This window comes from Salvia splendens, chromosome 5 (genome assembly GCF_004379255.2).
Source record: "Salvia splendens isolate huo1 chromosome 5, SspV2, whole genome shotgun sequence".
NCBI classification, from domain to species: Eukaryota; Viridiplantae; Streptophyta; class Magnoliopsida; order Lamiales; family Lamiaceae; genus Salvia; species Salvia splendens.
This window is the reverse complement of record NC_056036.1, coordinates 10,734,213-10,753,341: the sequence shown is the minus strand read 5'-3', so window position 1 is coordinate 10,753,341 and position 19,129 is coordinate 10,734,213. Positions and strand designations below refer to the sequence as shown.

Sequence of the window (19,129 nt, the reverse complement as noted above, 5' to 3'; positions counted from 1 at the left end):
TGTGTTGAAGCAAGCCGAGATCGAAGCCAAAGCCCATAGCACGATTGTATTGTGCCTTGCCGATAAAGTATTGCGGGAGGTGGCAAAAGAAACAACCGCTGCAGGCATTTTGACCAGGTTAAAGGATCTTTATCTCATGAAATCTTTGGCTAATCGGTTGTATATGAAGCGAAGGTTGTATTCCTATAAGTTCTTGGAGAATAAGGGGGTGTTAGAACAACTGGAAGATTTTAGCAAAACCATGGATGATCTTGAGAATATTGATGTGGCTATAGGAGATGAGGATAAGGTAATTCTACTATTAAATGCTCTTCCTAAATCTTTTGATCAACTGCGAGATGCGATTTTGTATGGGAGAGACAAGGCCATCACTTTTGTGGAGGTTCAGACAACAATTCGAGCTAAAGAAATCCACAAAGGGGGGATGGGAAATGAAGCTAGTCCATCTGTTGCAAAGAGCCTCAATGTGAAGAAACATAAGTTCAAGAAACCCTTCAAAAAGGATCAAGATATTCCAAAGGCTGTCCAGAGTGAACAAAAGGAGAGTAGGTCTTGCCATTGGTGCAAGAAACATGAGCACCTAAAGAAAGACTGCTATGCTTGGAAAAGAAAGCAAGCACATGCTGAGGAAAAGCTAGTGAATGCAACTGATAGCATAAATGATAGTGATGAGACTCAGATCCTAAATGTGATGGAAAATGGGGTTGGTGGATCTTGGATTATGGAATCGGGTTGCAGTTTTCACATGAGTTCTAACTTGATGTGGTTTCAAGATTTGGGTGAGAGCTCGGGGTCAGTGATTTTGGGCAACAATCAAGAATGTCAGGTGAAAGGGATTGGCACTGTGAAGCTGAAAATGAATGATGGCTGCATTAGAACTTTAACTGATGTTAGATATATTCCTCAAGTTAAGAGGAACTTGATTTCCCGTGGGCTCCTTGAAAGAAAGGGATGTGTGTTTTCATCTGCTGAAGGCAAGATGGTGGTCAGTAAGGGAGGAAATGAGGTTATGGAGGCTAAGAGAAGGGGAAGTATATACTACTTGCTGGCAGAAGTGCAGGTTTCTCTAGCTGAAGTAAACTCAATAACAGAAGATGTAAAGTTATGGCACAAGGCTTTTTCTTTTTTAGTTCTAGGCTGTTTTATAAATTCCATAAGTGTACTGGGATTTTTTTTAAATTCCGGCTTTAGGAGAGACGTCTGACCCTCACGCGTCGCCCATTAATGAAACGCATGACCGTGATGCGTTTTAGGGTAAGACGCATGACCTTAATGTGTCTTTCATTTTTTTTTAATTGAACGAAGGTTAAAACGCATGACCCTCATGCATCTATCTTTCAAATCCTCCAAAACCATTGTCTTCGTCTTTGAAAGGGCTTCACGTGAGTATCTTGCACGCCCCCATCGGAGTCCGGATAAGAGAGTTATGGCTCAATATACGAAAGTCGCGCATTGAAGCGCGGATGACTCCAAAAGACATGTCCTCGTCATTGGTCGATGAATGTCCTTGGTGGGGTTGATCAAATGATGCGAAATTATTCGTAACAAGCATTAAATGAGAAATTATTATGAATAATTTCGCATCATTTGAACAACCCCACCAAGGACATTCATCGACCAATGACGAGGACATGTCTTTTGGAGTCATCCGCGCTTCAATGCGCAACTTTCGTATAATGGCCATAACTCTCTCATCCGGACTCTGATGGGGGCGTGCAAGATACTCACGCGAAGACCTTTTGAAGACGAAGACAATGATTTTGGAGGATTCGAAAGAGAGACTCATGAAAGTCATGTGTTTTACCCTCATGCATCTAAAAAAAATTGAAAGACGCATTAAGGTCATGCGTCTTACCCTAAAACGCATCACGGTCATGCGTTTCATTAACGGGCGACGCATGAGGGTCATGCGTCTCTCCCAAAGCCGGAATTTAAAAAAAGCCCAGTACACTTATGGAATTTATAAAACAACCTAGAACTAAAAAAGAATTAACCCTATGGCACATGAGGCTAGGCCACCCAGCTGAGGGCAGCATGAGAGAACTTGTAAAGAAGGGAGTTGTGCAAGCACAGATGGATAAGAAACAACTCAAATGTGAGGAGTGTGTTCTTGGAAAGTCAAGGAAGCTATCCTTTCCTAAAGGGAAACATTTATCTACTCAGCCACTTGACTATGCTCATAGTGACCTATGGGGGCCTGCTCAAGTAAACTCCATAGGTGGTGGCAGATACTACATGACCATAATAGATGATTACTCAAGTAAGATTTGGATTTACATACTCAAAGAGAAATAAGATGCCTTCAAGAAATTTCAGATTGGTGTTCTAAAGTTGAGTTACAGAAGGGAGTTGTGTGAAGTGTCTGCGGACAGACAATGGTTTGGAGTATTTGTCAAGGGAATTTGATGATTATTGTAAGAGCAAGGGTATTAAAGGGCACAGAACAGTTCCTATGAATCCACAACAAAATGGTGTGGCAGAAAGGGCAAATAAAACCATTGTTGAGAGAGTGAGATGTATGCTACTTTCAGCTGGAATGGAAAGGAAGTTCTGGGCAGAGGCTGCCTCCACAGCTGTTAAATTGCTGAATATGTGCCCAGCTTCAAGCATAGATGGTGATATACCTGATTTCAGATGGCATGGTACACTTGGCGATTATTATAGATTAAGGGTTTTTGGCTGCAAGGCCTATGCTCATATCAGACAAGGGAAATTGGAAGCTAGAGCACGAAGATGTATAATGCTTGGTTACTAAACTGTAGTAAAAGGATATAGGCTATGGTGTGTAGAGCCTGGGAATGCCAAGATCATCATCAGTAGAGATGTGATTTTTTGGGAAAATGAGATGCCATTTCTCAGGAGCAATACTGAAGATGGTCAGAGAAATATAACTACTGATTTTGAGGTGGAACCTGTGGGTGCACCACCTGAAGTTGAAGGTCCTAATAAGGATCAAGAATTCAGTGAAGATCATGGAATAATACAAGAATTCAGTGAAGATCATGGAATAATACTGATCATAGTCATCCAACTGCTAGTACAGAAAGTCTGGAAAATTAACAACTTGCTAGAGATAGAGTGAGGAGAAAAAATGTGAAGCCACCCTCGAGATACTCTGACTCATAAATGCTTTTCTATGCTCTTTGTGTTGCTGAGGATGTGGAGTGTAGTGAACCAGCTTCCTACAGAGAAGCAATCCAGTCCAAGGAAGGTGATAAGTGGATTTTCAAGAAGAAAATTGAGTCAGCAGCAGGAGGTGACCATATCAGATTCAAAGCTAGACTAGTTGCCAGAGGCTTCACACAAGAGCAAGGTGTGGATTTCAATGAGGTATTTTCTCCAGTTGTAAAACATACTTCCATTCGAATATTGCTTGCTGTGGTTGCTAAAAAGGATTGGGAAATGGAACAACTTGATGTTAAGACTGCCTTCTTGCATGGTGAGCTGGATGAAACAATTTATATGGCTTAGCCTGAGGGTTTTGTCAGCCCAGGAGATGAAGGAAAGGTTTGCTTGCTCAAGATGGGCATTTATGGATTAAAGCAGGCAAGTAGATAATGGCACGAAGAGATTTGATAATCACATGATCAGTTGTGGTTTTGAGAAGTCTCTGTATGATGAATGTGTGTATATCAAGAGAAAACATGGGGTGCATGTTGCTTACCTTCTACTTTATGTAGATGATATGTTGCTATCTGGAGCATGCAAGAAAGAACTTCAGTCAGTTAAGGATGTTTTCTGCTTTTGATATGAAGGACTTGGGTCCGGCCAAAAGAATATTGGGTATGAACATTATCAGAGACAGACAGAGAAGATTGATTTTGCTGACTCAGTATGACTATGTGTCAAGACTTTTGAAGAAGTTTAAGATGGAGAATACTAAGGAGACTGCAACTCCATTAGCCCAACAATTCAAGTTGTCAATAGAGCAGAGACCAAAGTCAGAGGTTGAAGCTGCTGAAATGCAGAGAATTTCTTTTGCAAATATAGTTGGGAGCATAATGTATGCTATGATCTCAACAAGGCCAGGTGTAGCTCACTCCATTAGTGTGATCAGCAGATTCATGGCCAATCATGGAAAGGAGCACTGGAAGGCACTCAAATGGCTGATGAAATATCTGAAAGGGGCTGGAGACTTTGGTATATTGTTCAGAGGTGACGATGAGTATAAGGGTGATGTGATAGTTGGTTTTTGTGACTCTGATTTTACAGGGAACATTGACAACAAAAGATCACAATCTGGTATGTCATCACAATGTTTGGAGCAGCCATTAGCTGGAAGTCAAGTCTCCAAAGTGTAGTTGAATTATCAACTACAGAAGCTGAGTTTATGGCCTTAACTGCAGCAGTGAAGGAGAGTTATTGGCTGAAGGGCATAGCTACTGATTTTGGTTTTGAGCAGACAGCTATTTCAATTGGTTGTGATAACGACAGCGCATTGTGTTTGGCAAAGCACAAGGTGTATCATGAACGAAGCAAACACATTGATGTTCGTTTGCACTTCATCAGAGAAGGCATAGAGAGGGGAGAAGTGAAGGTTTTCAAAGTACGCACAGATGACAATCCAGCAGATATGTTGACAAAGCCATTGCTCAAAGACAAGTTTGAGAAATTCAAGACTTTGGTGAATATCTGTAAGTTGAAGGCAGATTGAACTTCATTCAATCAAGGTGGAGACTGTTAAGTGATTGATTGTAGCATCTATTGTTGAGCTTAGGATCGATGCATGGACTGTGTGGACTGATTTGAGCCGTTAGATGTAGATTAGTGAGATGATGTAATATTAGCCATTAGATTTTAGTTGAGCAGCTAAAATATGAGTTAGCTAACAGAAGACTCATTGTATTCTACACCATCTGTAATCCTGTTTTCTCTATCCCAAAATTGAATAAGATTTCATTTCCTTGATCTTGTGTTCTTAAGATTTCATGCTTTCAAATCTTGCTCATCACAAAACTGAAAAACTGAATTTAGTTCAAAATCCAAATCGAAATGAACCCGAAAAACAAAAACCGAAAAATTGAAAATCGAACTTCAAAAATCGAACTAAACCGAAAAACTGAAATTATATGAAAAAACCAAAAAACCGAAAAATCGAAAAAAAACATATATATATATATATATATATATATATATATATATATATATAAAATATATTTTATTTTATACTCTAGAATATAGGGTTTTGATCTATGCAAAGCCCATTCTTAATACAAAAATGCAGAACCAAGCATACAAAGGTCATTTTTAAGTCATCATAAGCTTATTTTTACGTCATTATAGTAATGATGACATAAAATGATCTTAACATGACCTCAAACTCGAATTTTATAATATGACATAAAACTACTTTATAATGACCCTCCGTGTTTTTATTTAATTATTGACCATTAGATTGTCAAATCTCATGGTCAGGATTTGGTCTGGATTTTGTATTGAAATCAATTTTTGTATTGATCATTTTCCCTAGAATATATATCCATAGGGTCCTCTTCTAATACTTATAACACCATAATCCAAAACTAAGACTAAATCTACACCCTTGGATTTTGAAATGAGTGGATGAGATTAAAGCTCACAAATTTCAATAAATAGTACAAAAATATCAACAAAGGGTAATATCGTCATTATGTTATCATATAATAATTTTCGTAGGTTTTTTTTATGTCAACATAGTGTATTACAAATATCAACAATATGGCATGAGGATATCAACACAAGTACAAGAAAATATCAACACAGCTTTATTGATATTTTACATACACTATATTGAGATTTTACTTACACTATATTGAGATTTCTTTTTACATTTATTGATAAAATCTGCTTATCAATATGTACGAAAATTGAAATATAAATTATCAGATTTCATCACCCGAACATTATTGGAACATATGCAATTGAGATCTCGTTGGAATCCTTATAAAATTATCTTTAATTTGATATATTTTTTGCGAAAAAATAATTTAAATCGAGAGAGTTACGTAAATTTAAAGTTTTGAGATGATTTTGATAAGAGAGAATTAACATTAATACCCTTTAAATTTACTTACTAGATCTTCTAATCTAATGGTTAAGAATTGGTCTCAATTTTGGATTGATAATTAGTTAGCAATTGATCATTACCCTATATCTACAAATATAAAATAAAAATTAATAGAATATATATAATACATACTTATTATATAGAATATATTAAAAGAATATATATAGTATAATATTATATTTAAAATATAATTCGGTTATTTGGTTTTTTGATTTTTTTTTGCCCGGACCGAACCGAAAAATTGAGAAAACCGAACCGAATTTCAAAATTTCGGTTCGGATATTCGGATTTCGATTTTTTTGCTCACCCCTAACTGTATTTGTTTTAAATTTTTAATTTAGGAATGAAGCAAAAATGTTAGAGTGTCCACAGTGGAGCTGCAGGGGGTGGTGGCCCTGCGGCGGCCCACTGCTGGATGATGAGGGAAGCCAGAACGGGGGGCGTGCGCGGCGTGGAAGGGGCGGTTCGGTGGCGACTCTATTGCACCCCGCCTGTGAGTTTTTTTTCTTCATTATTTTCTATAAATATAACCTATTTCTCATTCATTTTTTTTCATTTCATTAAAATCTCCAATCTAAAATTTTACACAAATTCACTCTCATAAAATGGCTGACGACGAGTATCAACACGTGTTGGATATGGCGTTTGACGCAGTGGTTGAAGAGGTGGAGCGGGAAGTCCAGGAGGATGCGGAGCGTGCGGCGGCGACGGTCCCTCATCCAATCCATCGTCGGAGGTTTATCCAGCGTGACCATGCCGAGGCTAACTAGCGGCTGATTTTCGACTACTTTGCCGAAAATCCCTGTTATCCGCCAGAGCTTTTTCGTCGGCGGTTCAGAATGTCGCAACGGCTATTCCTCCATATATCGACGGCATTGGATGGGCGGTACAGGTGCTTCACCCTCGGACGTGATGCCAGCGGCCGGATAGGAATGTCGACTTTCAGAAGCGCGCCGCTACAATTAGGCAGCTGGCCTATGCCGGACCGGCTGACATGTTCGACGAATACCTATATATGGGTGAGACGACTAGCCTGGAGGTTCTGAGGCAGTTTTGTAGGGCATCAGGGCCATCTTCGGTGCAGAGTATCTACGAAAGCCAACCGTCGCCGACTGCCAGATACTGCTAGATATGCACGAGAGGGTGCACGAATTTCCAGGGATGATGTGCATCATCGATTGCATGTACTGGGAATGGAGGGACTGCCCGGTGGCGTGGAAAGGGCAATTCAGTACCGGCTTCAAAAGCAAACACCCGTCGATGATCTTGGAAGTAGTGGTTGATTACCGGTTGCGGATCTGGCATGCGTATTTCGGTGTTGCAGGGTCTAACAACGACATCAACATTCTGCAGTCGCCGCCCCTCTTCAATGAGCAGTGCCGGGGTGAGGGTCCGGAAATCAGCTTCGTGGCCAACGACAGGCACTACAACATGGACTACTATTTGGCAGATGAGATATACCCTCGGTGGCCGGTATTTGTCAAGAGGGTGCGAGGAAGGATGTTGAGCGAGCATTTGGTGTGCTCCAAGCGCAATGGGCCATTATACGGTGCCCGACACGAGTTTGGCACCAAGACGATGTCACTGATATCATATATGCATGTATCATATTGCATAACATAATAATAGATGATAAAGGATCAGCTGCAGAGCGTTGGGCATCAGACGATGGTGCTAGTTCAAGTCACGGTGTTGCCACCGCACCCCTGCAAATGGGTGTACCCAACTTTATATTTATCACTCCAACTTTACTTTACTATGTACCCATTCCGTCCCGTCATAAGCAAACACTTCTTTTGGTCATGGGGTTTAAACAATCTCCAACTATATACTAAATCTTATTTTTAGTATAGAAAACATCTCCAATAAAACTCAAACCTATTTTTTGCATTTTTTATAGAACACCAAATATGAAGCTATTGTAAAAATTTTGTGAGACATATACTCAAAAATGATAAAATGGCTCCCTCCGTTAGTAGTCATTTCGTTGTCTGCGCTCGTTTTGAAAAAATGATAATAAATAATTAAATTGGAGAAAAAGTAAAGTAAAAAAAATAATGTAGATAAGAATGTTCACTACATTATTCTCTCTATTATTTTACTCTTGATTCACTTTAACCATTTATTATTCATTATTTTTTCAAATTCAAAACGAATGCAGAAAATAGAACGATTTACTACTATGGAATAGATGGAGTATAAAATTTAAATTTGGTGCAAATGATTACAGTAAATATACAAAAATAAGTTTGTATTTTGTGTAAATGATTAGAGACGTCTAAAATTGATATTTAAAAAGTTAATTGGGGTTAGTAAAGAATGAGTGAGAAAAAGTAGTCTAAAATTGATATTTAAAAAGTTAATTGGGGTTAGTAAAGAATGAGTGAGAAAAAGTAGAAGAGTGAACGAGAAAAATAAAATAAGTAAAAAAAGATAGAGTAAGAGAAAAAGTGGAAGTATTATTTGTTGTTAAAAATGATTGATATTTAAAAAGTTAATTGGGGTTAGTAAAGAATGAGTGAGAAAAAGTAGAAGAGTGAACGAGAAAAATAAAATAAGTAAAAAAAAGATAGAGTACGAGAAAAAGTGGAAGTATTATTTGTTGTTAAAAATAGAAAGATTATTTCTAGTGGAACATTCCAAAAGGAAAATGACTTATTTATGGTGGTTTATGGTGGGACGAAAGGAAGCATTTTTTGGAAGAGAGAAGTCGCTCCCTATTAAATCTCGGCCTCAATATTTTGTTGACTGTTGAACTTCAAATATTGCAGGAAAAATCCTTGTTATTACTACACAAGAAAAAAGTCATAACTGATCCATGTTTCTCTCAATTCAACTACTACAAGAGAGAGAGAGAGAGCGACAATGATCACATCTCACCAAGGAAACCAGCTGTTTATTCTCAAAGCATTCTGATGCATCCAACATGTCAGGAGCCTTTATTCGAACTCTCTATCGAGCTATTTACATAGGCGTCCAACTAACAAGATCAATGTCCTTCCCGGGCATTGCTCCAGAATGCAGCATGAAAAACCAACTCACCTCGTGTTGTACGGAACAATATCCGGGTTGAAGTCGAGGATGAAGGTCCGTACTTCCATGGGGGCGAGCTCGACCACCAGCTTCACATGATCTATAGGACCACCTCTCAAATCAGAGAGAGATTCTGTGTTGGAGCCTTCTACTTTCCAAGGTAGTCTTTTCCTTTCCATTTTTGCTCTTTCTTGGTTGGCAGATAGACTCATTTCCTTGATTTTGTTGATCTGATGGGAAAATAGACCATTATATGAAAAAATATCTCAAGAGAGAATCATGATAAGAAGGATTATTATCGACTTATGGCATGAACTCCAGAGCATTTTGCAAAAATGTAACGACCTTTCGGACAATGTTGCAAAACACACCAAAGTTTAGGTTTTAAGTATGTCATTTCACCTTCCGATTTTGAAAAACCCGCTTCAATTCCACAGTTGCCAAGCTAGATAAGTCCTTGTCCTCTCCAACCTGACAGCATACGAGAAATAGACAGTGTATGAAGTTATACACCAGAAGTTGATGCTATTTTTCAGAAATTTATTACATTTTGCAGGGGAAAAACGGATCATTAGGTGCACTGAAAGTGGGAACTGACACAGTAACAAAAAGCATGATTTAAGAACAGAAACCTCGTATAAATGCGCCAAACGGAGGAGAACAGCGCCGTCTTGAAGTTCCTGATACGACATAAGAGCAGAGATAACCTCGCATGATAATTCATGTCTTGGTATATATAAAATTCAAGATTCTTCGTACTTTCTTCATTTTGACTATCTTACCTGGAGTGTTATAATTGCGACGTTATCAGGTAGGCTGTAAGAAGGATCCATGGCCGAAAATGTTGGTGTTGGGAAATTTGTCCACTTATCATCCTGCTTGTATACGTATGCAATGTCAAGCACATAAATGTCGATAAATCGGCGACAGGGGCAGCTTATCCATGGCTTTTACCTGCTCACTGAAAGCCAGGAGGAAAGGTGAGTATATCTCCTGTCCAAACGACCGACGCCACTTGGATCCCTCTCCGAGTGGATCAAATCTGAGATAGTACTTTCCTTGGACCTGTGTGAAATATTATTGATAAATCTTATGCAAAATATATAAATCTTCAAGCATGAAAACCAGGCAATATCAAATCATTTGAGTTCTCTCTTTACATCGATGTGGGACATACTAAGACGACGACGACGACGATGATGATGATGCTACCATGATACAAGTCCATGGGTTCCATCTTAAAACCAATTGGTTATAAGTGGAGTAGCACATGAGAGTTAAATAGTGATTCTACTTCTAAGTGGTTCTACTTTCTCTTTACACCAATGTGAGATATGTTTGTATCATTTGCCAACAACAACAACATAAATGGCTGCAAATATCCATCATCTGCTAACATGGCATTCAAAACAAGGATAAAATAAATCCATGTAAGCATTTTATACTTACAGTTAAACCCGTGCATGTATCAAGGGCACACACGGTTTCATTTAGAGCCTCGTCAACACCTCTACCATCATCATGAAGCAACCTCCTGAAAATTGATGCCTAATGTAAATATCTTAAAGCTGCATGCATTTGTGGAAGAAATTATTAATATTTCTATAAACTAGAAAAAAGTGACTAAGTGAGACGGAAGAAAACAAGTTAATGTTTACATAGAAGACAAAAGGAGCAGATTGACCTGTGTAGCATTATCTCGATTTCTCCATCAATAATACTTGACCCTCCAACTGATCTATCCACCAAAACCGACATCTCTGTGCTCGTATCTTTGATGTAAATTCCAAGATTAATCTGAAAGGGAAACAGAGATGTATATAAGATAAACTACTATACACCAAGACTAATCTTAAACTTGCATTCCATGGATTTCCCATTTTCGATTACAGAAATAGTGAGGTCAGATCTATCTTGCTAGGCCAAAATGTGAGTTTTAGCAAGAACTATGCGAAATGAACATTAAGAAATTACAAATGTTGTACCCACATCCAATGAAACTAGTACGACTTTTCTCATGGATTGGTGCTTATATGACATACAACTGAGCAAATCCTTCACGTATGAGTTTCATGGATTCACCTTTTTAAGGCTTTTTTACTAAGCTTACAAAATTTCCTCCGTACATGAACCACAACATAAGAAAAACACAGTTTATGTGATACTTTAGTGCAAACATACTGGGTAGTAATTTCCAGCAATTGGTTGGTCAACTTGAAGGTCCCAGTCAGCTCTGTAGTCTCGAACCTGAGAAGAACCGGTCAAACTTACAACGTCAGCACAAATTTTGATATTAACATTCAACTAGAATGAACACACTTTAGAATGGAATATTTAAAATTTTAACAGCTGATGTACATACCCGTTCCAGAAAATCACGCCCATTTGAGTCTGTATAGAATGTTTTGTTGTTTCCTGTCATGGTTTTGAGTTGAGTCACAATCTCTTTTCCATTCCCATCATCTATGGGTATGGGTCCGACCTGATATCAAGGAAATTAATAAGGTCTCTAATATGAGAATTTCTATTATATTCATATTTTCAACTTGACTTATAACAGAAATAAATTAAACAGACTGATAGCATATAATTTACCGAAGAAAGACTATTAACTTACAGTAAATTCAATCTCAGCATGTTCTTTCTCCTTGTAAACTCTTGTGGTCTATGCAAACACAATTAATCAGTCAATCAAAAACATAATTTTGAACTTTGCTTCAATAATACCAAAATAAACATAGGTATCTTTAATATAGCTATCTATAATATAGCTAGAAGTTATCGTACAACATGAGGTCCCAATTCTTCATAAAGCCCGTCATGTGTTAGAGCGCAATCATTCTCTCTAAATAGTGTTATTATAACTAATCTGTAACATACCTGATGTACCCATGAACTAAATGTCTGATGAACTTCATCATAGAGTGGCCCCCTATATACTGTTAGTGGAATCTACAACACGCGATGAACAATTACAGCATGATCGTGTCAGAATAGAAAAAACTGTAGCACTATCAGAAATACAAATACCTTTTCTTCAGACTGTATTGTATGAGTGCCATTTGGTCGAAAAACATATGCTCCAGAAGCCTTCAAGCAGTAAGAATATGACAGATTAAACTCAACGCAACAACTCTATGAGGGAAGTCTCAACCATGCATAAGGATTACCTGAAGTTCATCAGTACTCCCAACATAATAACTATATGATTGCTCCAGAGAGACATTGACCTTCAACAAAAAAATGTATATCGTTTGGGCACGAGAATGGCTAGTAATAGACAGTAGTAATATTTGACTTTGACCTTGAGCATATTACCAGATTGAATGAAGATGACATGAAAAAGACATTGACCTTCTCTAAATGGCTTACCGAGTTTCTGAGGTTAATGTATTTCATAAGCTTGCCATCCTTTCCAGAGTATATAAGCTTCAAATTGCCTGACCCGACTTCAATGCCACCAGTAACAACGGTGTTTGGTATAAGTTCAGTCGTGGCAGAAGCTAGATTGCAACATGTAAGTATTAGTAATGCACTATACTACACTGCTTTAAAGATAAGATCTAAGGCTTACATTGTCCACTTGAGATCACATAAGAACTAAAACCCAGAGGTGGAACTACTGCTGTGAAAGCGAGCCAATATTTGGGGACAGATGAAGGGGATTCACCCGTATATGCACTAGCATAGAATTTTCTCGTGGATACTGAAGCGTTAACTATAGGAAGAAGCTGCGACAAAATCAATTTTCCAGTAGAATCTGATACGGAGAGATTCTCGTTGATGACCTGGGTGAAGTTGATCAAGAATGCAAATGAACAAGATCTTATTAAACTATACTAATAAATTTAGTAAAAAATGAAGCAAACACAAGAGGCTCACAGGAATCCTGACAACAGATGTTCTTTTCCACCCTAGAGGGTTGTAAACAAGAACTGCCTGCAGATGGAAAACAGACGGCAAGTTATATTATAAAATACAATGAAAAAGAACATGTAAATTATTATTTTAATTAATCGTCACACGGTCAAGTCAATATATTACTTACTATTTTTTTCCCGGCGGAAAGATCAACTTCTGTTGCAGGACAATAACTTATATTCAGCAGCGGGCACTGTGAAAAAAACATTTCATGCATATAATTAATTCCGCAAGAAAAAATATCATATCCAACTAGTAACTGAAATGGTGAGGAAAACATAACAGAAGTTAAAATGAAGTTAAAAAAAACATTTCATGCATATAATTATATTTAGCAGCAGGCACTGTAAAAAAACATTTCATGCATATAATTAATTCCGCAAGAAAAAATATCATATCCAACTAGTAACTGAAATGGTGAGGAAAACATAACAGAAGTTAAAATGAAGACAACACTCAGACTCCATGTATCCATAGATAACAAAGGATAAGTCAGATAGAATGGAAAGTGCATGATTTCTTGCCTGGTTGAAGTTTGTGATAGAAATTTTGCATTCTGAAGACAATGGTGATTGTGTTAGACAACCAAGGGAAGCAGCTACGACATCCTTGGACTACACAATTCAGGTCAGAAGATAATGATTTTACAAAAAAAAAAGAAAGTGGATGTGAGCAACTATACTAATGGCAGATTCATAATATCAGGGGAAACCCTACCTCCTCGTAACCTATTGAAAGTCGTTTTGCATAGTCATCAGCCACGTGCTGCTTCTCAGTACCTGTAGCAGCATCATGATGTTGTGCTATTGCCAAAGCATCAGCTAAGGAGTCGGTTGTAAGACCTGATTTATTTCTTCCTACAAAGAACTCCAACTGTCTTGCTGCCTAATAAGCATACAAGTATAGAATGTCATATAAATCCTTGATGATCCAACACATATAGAGGAGTTTCTCGGCATACCAAATAGTAGCCACTCAGCACTCTGATATATCCTTTACTGGTAGGCCTACTCGTAAAATATCCAGTCCAGTAAGCATTTTCACGGTCGGCGTACCTGATACACAACTTGATGTTGTTACTACAGAACTGAAGTAGAATAATGCATAAACCTCAAATATTTAATATTGAGCTCACGGGAAGAAGTCATCAGATTTAAGAGGCCACGATTCATCCAGAGCATGTTTCACATCAGTGTAAATAGATGGAGTTGAATAGAAGGCATTGACGCGGCCATCCTGCAAGCAGGCTCAGAAATATAAACTACATATCATTGAAAACAGAACAAACACACATATAGTTGATTGTTGGCAATAACACTTCATAAGCAACAAAATAATTTCCTAGCAAATAATATTGGGCTGTTCATTAACGAAAGACAAAAATGACACACTTCCACATGTGTGTAGGTTTCTAATAGAATAGGATATCTTCACGTAAGAGTGTCAGGGAAGGCAAGTAAGAAGTTCAAAATACAGATATTTCTGCCAATAATCATTAACCATCAGGAAGCATCACTAACTTGATTCACATAGTGTATGAGCTTGTCCATATTCCTGAACCACGTATGCGCGTATTGATATTTGAAATCTGTTCCCATAGTCCACATTATATGATTGGAACGAGTAACATTAGCCTGCAAACAAAACCAATTGAAGTTAACAAGTACACCAAGATGATTTTGTTAGAAACGTACTTATTTGAAAAGTTTCAAATCTCAATAACTAAACCAAACAGAAAGGAAAACGACATGGTGAAGATAACAGTGTATGAATTGAATAGGTATCAGCAAAAGTCCACAATAAATGATAGTTTTGCAGCCATAAATGTTAGACCACACCTGAAAATAGGCAGCAGCTACAAAGGCATCGACACGTTCTTGAACATTGTAATCAAACAGCTCGATGTCATCCTTCAGTCAAGAAACATGGAAAATATCAGTATCAGCATAACACAAAAATTGAGGCGACACATGGTCCTCTAAAGAGTTACCTGTACTATAGGGGAATCATCATTGACTTCATAATAAAAACCAGTTGGAGGCTCATAATTTCCAGCATAGAAAGCGCCAGTAAATATCTGAAGTAATTAAAAGAAAATTAGACGGCCTAGTAACTAGTAGTTAATAAGTTGAAATTTTATCAAATTGTTAAAAGTATTGAAACCTGGGAGGAAGAACCACGACTTTTTGAACCCTGCCAGATAACCTCGAGGTTCTTCTCAGCAGACCTCTTGGCTCTATCTTGGTAGTCAATACGTGCAAAGTATAGAGCGTCGAATCCCACCTAAAAGTCCGACAAGAACAGGGATTCAACTTAGATAAAAAAAATATACTGGATTATAATTTATGAATACATTACTTCTGTAATGACTATAAAAAAATCAAGAGCTCAAAAACATGTAAATCAGAAGTCAGAAAACATAAGTGCATATAGGTGCATTTTCTAGAAAATGGTACCTCTGCTCCCAAAAGGTAAGCCTGTACAGCAGAATGACCAAATGGGTCAATCTGCCAGCCAATTCTAGGAGTGACATTGAAGTCCCGTTTTATGTACCAGTGGCCTAGTGTTGTCTGGTCTATCATATCAATGTAATGTGTTGCTGCCTCATCATGCATGCACATACCACCATTTCTGCAAATGCAGATTCAACCGGACATGAGAATGAAAACTATGAACTAAAACCCTCATTAGCTTTTATGTGAATCATGTGATGCTTCTAACACTTACACCTCCACAACAAAACCACAAAAACAAACAAACAGCAGTACATCCTACTGCCCTCATAAGATTTTCTCTTCTTTTCGAATTTGTCATAACAATATATTTTAAAATTAGTACATGAACTCAAGTTGACCCGAGCTAACTAGTTCTTTGACCGTATCCTTCATCCCATCATTCTGCTGTCTCCACCACCGCTGAAAAAACGCCTATCACAACATAAAAGCATCTAACATAAGCAATGCATTCCATCAACTTTTTCATCAAATAAACGGGCTTATATTTGAGAAAACTGATACCTGTTCAACATAAATGAATTTCCGGTTTTTATCAGCCAAAAGCGCTGGAATAAGTGAATCCAACACATTCTGCACACATGCAACCTACACAAACATGCTGGAATCAAGGAATGCATTTTTGCAACTCAACAAATTCCACAGAAACTATTCAATCAGTATATTAAGTCAACAATCTCACGAATTAAGTCAACTGGGAGAAAGAAACTCAAAAACCCCAATTCATCAATAGAAGAATCAAAGTACCTGAATTGAGTTATTCGATCCAACATAGTACTGATCAACAGTCTTCAACCACCCAACATCATCATGCGTGTGAGGAACCAAATGCACATTAATCTTCCCTGGAACAACGCCTCCCGAGGTGTTGTAAACCATATACGTCCCCTCCACCAAAAAACACATACAGTACACACTGAAGACCACTGCTAAAACCCCAAATGCAGGCATGGTATGAAAATTGCAGCTGGAATCGACCCAGGCAGCAGCTAAATAAAGAAATAGAGCAACCCACCCCAGAAAATGGATCAATACCTACTCTTGTCCCATAATCATTTGGTACCAAAGAACAAACGTGGGTTTCAGTGGATTGCGGATGAGGTCTGCAGCAAATGACAAGCAGAAGGTAAATTTATTGACTTGAAAAATGGATTTTGGTGGAGGCGTGTTGGAAAAAGAGGAGTGGAGTGAGGAGGTACAGCTACTCACTGTAATTCTCTTTGTCGAGATAGGGGACTGTCATTTTACTATCAAACTCCACATTTACTGTTTTTATCCTTGATCATAATAGATTATGTTGTTGAATAACCAAACTTTGGCTGATTGTAGTAGTACATTTCAGCTGAGGATGCAATATGTAATCTTCCGTTTTGAATTATGCTAATTTTATTTGTATGTAAAGTAAAGTGTGATATTCTGTTTATCACAAATTTAAAAATAGAATTAAAATATCGCAAACGTGGGACTAAAAGAGACCTACTACTTAGGGACAAAAGGTGATTCGCTCACCCCAGGCGCCCCCATAACCCGGCCCGACATCGCTATGGAGGGGTTCAAACACGGTACCTCAGCTGCCCATTAGGTGGGAGGAACTTACACTGGTAACCAGCACACAAGGAGCCACCACAGTGGTGAAACTCCCACACTGCGGCTGCCAGCATTCGATCCTGTCTGCTTAGGGACAATCTACCACCCAGGAACCAACTGAGTTAAGCCCGTGCGGGCAAAAAAAAAAAAAAAGACCTACTACTACTACTGTAACGACGAATGCGACAGTCAATAAAATATTGAATGATTTAGCGACTTTGTTTCGTCCACACGACTTCTCCTCTCTATTTTCCCGCGCATAATTTATTTTCCGCAAATTCTTTTTAGAATCGAGCGATGGAGCCCTAGAATTTCTAACTCAAAATCTGTAGATTGATTGACTGAGTGTGAGAGGATAGAGAGGGGAAATGGCAAGCGATGTGGAGCGAGGAGAAGAAGAAGAAGAGGAAGAAGAATCGGCCAGCGAGCTGTTAAGGGATCGATTCCGCCTCTGCACAATATCCATTGCCGAAACTGAAGGTTTAAGCTTTTTTTGCGAACAGAATGTTTGCACTGTTAGGGTAATTGTTTTTAATATTTTTGCTTGGGAATTGTGTGCACAGCGAAGCGAAACGGCATGGAAATTTCTCAGCCAATAATGGCGTGTATCTCCGATTTAGCCTTCAAATATGCTAGTAATCCTCTCTCCTGGCTTCTCTCATTATCTCTCTCTGTGTGTCTCCTATTGTTACCTTGAACTCGATGCATTATAAATATTGCTAATTGATTTATAGTATTATGACTTTTATGTAGTGTGTGTGATCCACAAATTGTATACATTGTGGCCCAGACGTAATGTGTACAAGTGTACAATCTTAAGGTGAAGAGATATGATTTCACTTTTTTCTTAGCCTTGAGAGTAGAACTAAAAAGAAGTAATGTCTAAGTTTCAGTCATATGTAAATAAGCTGAACAATATCTGGGAAGGAGATGTGTGGACTGTGGAATGGATGATAATAACTGGCAGAAATGGGACGAGTACAAAAAATTCAAGAAAGTGATTGATGTTGCTCTTAAAGAAGACCTCAGATGGAGCAGTTCTGTCTGATGGATATTATGAAATGAAATTACTTATTACAATTAACGCACCTTTGGCTTCAGTTGTGTTCATGACTATATTACTATTTGGTAAGAGGTCTATATATTTGTAAGAGTCAATAATTTTGTTAATGGTAATAGTAATATAGTCCTATCAGTTCACACAGCTGTGAGAAATCTCCACACATATATGTAAAGAGGACTTGAATTCTTGCTAAAGGTAAACCTACTGTTGTTGGAAATACAGAACAGTTAGCAAGAGACGTAGAATTGTTTGCACAGCATGCTGGTCGCAAGTCTATAAACATGGAAGACGTCATACTTTCTGGTAAGATTCTATGGAGTCATCTAATGCACACTCTAACCGCATAACATACATACACTGTCTAAACTTTATTGTCAGTGGTCGTTGGGTATAACACAGCAGCTACTCTTCATCTGGTTTATCTTTGTTCTTTCACTATTCTTCGTGAATGATTTTTACTTTATATGATAATGGATTCTTTTATTTTGTTGGGATTGCTTTCAGCTCATCGCAATGATCATCTATCTGCATCACTGAGGTCCTTCTCCAATAATCTAAAAGCAAAAGAACCTCAATCTGATCGGAAGAGAAAGAAGATCACGAAAAAAGAAGACAAAGCTGCTAAAGAAGTGCTCCATATTGATTCCTGACCAGGAAATTTTCATGTTTAGATCTGCATATATAAGCTATTTTGCTTCAAGGATCTAATCCCCTTTGAAACAGATGGGAGACAAAGAAAATGTTTGATATTTATGTGATGTGAATCAACAGAGAAACCTAAGATGGTGGTTGAACAGCCCCAGCATATCCATTAAACAGCCAGGAAATTAGTCTTGTTCTTACTTCTTATGTTTAATTTTTTACTTTCACATTTCCTTCATTTCTTCACATTTTGACTTGAATATATCCATGTTGATGCAGAAGGTAGTGATCGATATCTATAAAGACTATAGTTGAGTGGGTCAA

General features: G+C 37.9%; 2 protein-coding genes across 3 annotated transcripts; one reads left to right on the top strand and one right to left on the bottom strand.

Annotated features, from left to right (window-relative positions):
* Positions 1-8,811: 8,811 nt before the first annotated feature.
* On the bottom strand, positions 8,812-16,780 carry LOC121804594 (probable alpha-mannosidase At5g13980). Of its 2 annotated transcripts, XM_042204200.1 has the most exons (29): positions 16,261-16,774; positions 16,018-16,101; positions 15,839-15,927; positions 15,457-15,631; positions 15,164-15,283; positions 14,991-15,077; positions 14,839-14,910; positions 14,521-14,634; positions 14,136-14,236; positions 13,962-14,055; positions 13,718-13,885; positions 13,525-13,614; positions 13,128-13,193; positions 12,962-13,018; positions 12,654-12,867; positions 12,452-12,582; positions 12,250-12,309; positions 12,110-12,169; positions 11,960-12,031; positions 11,697-11,744; positions 11,442-11,561; positions 11,261-11,326; positions 10,764-10,876; positions 10,529-10,613; positions 10,034-10,144; positions 9,862-9,954; positions 9,712-9,759; positions 9,482-9,550; positions 8,812-9,309 (listed from the first exon to the last, which is right to left on the bottom strand). In XM_042204200.1, the coding sequence occupies exons 1-29, from the start codon at positions 16,462-16,464 to the stop codon at positions 9,085-9,087; spliced, it is 3,036 nt and encodes a 1,011-aa protein (XP_042060134.1). In that variant the 5' UTR covers positions 16,465-16,774; the 3' UTR covers positions 8,812-9,084. The 2 variants fall into 2 exon arrangements, 1 of the variants encoding a protein (XP_042060134.1); XR_006051179.1 differs by lacking the exons at positions 8,812-9,309; positions 9,482-9,550; positions 9,712-9,759; positions 9,862-9,954 and having other exon boundaries at positions 10,529-10,647; positions 16,261-16,780.
* Positions 16,781-17,359: 579 nt separating this feature from the next.
* Positions 17,360-19,129, top strand: LOC121802948 (protein MHF1 homolog). The gene is made up of 4 exons (XM_042202642.1): positions 17,360-17,580; positions 17,664-17,735; positions 18,386-18,466; positions 18,668-19,129. The coding sequence occupies exons 1-4, from the start codon at positions 17,469-17,471 to the stop codon at positions 18,811-18,813; spliced, it is 411 nt and encodes a 136-aa protein (XP_042058576.1). The 5' UTR covers positions 17,360-17,468; the 3' UTR covers positions 18,814-19,129.

Bases quoted from the DNA above. Each gene is read 5' to 3' on its own strand.
- LOC121804594 (XM_042204200.1), bottom strand. From the start codon at position 16,464: ATGCCTGCATTTGGGGTTTTAGCAGTGGTCTTCAGTGTGTACTGTATG. The intron at 16,102-16,260 runs GTACTTTGATTC...ATGTTTGTGTAG, and splicing joins GATCGAATAACTCAATTCAG to GTTGCATGTGTGCAGAATGT. The intron at 15,928-16,017 runs GTATCAGTTTTC...ATGTTGTGATAG, and splicing joins AATTCATTTATGTTGAACAG to GCGTTTTTTCAGCGGTGGTG.
- LOC121802948 (XM_042202642.1), top strand. From the start codon at position 17,469: ATGGCAAGCGATGTGGAGCGAGGAGAAGAAGAAGAAGAGGAAGAAGAA. The intron at 17,581-17,663 runs GTTTAAGCTTTT...TTGTGTGCACAG, and splicing joins ATCCATTGCCGAAACTGAAG to CGAAGCGAAACGGCATGGAA. The intron at 17,736-18,385 runs GTAATCCTCTCT...TTGGAAATACAG, and splicing joins TTTAGCCTTCAAATATGCTA to AACAGTTAGCAAGAGACGTA.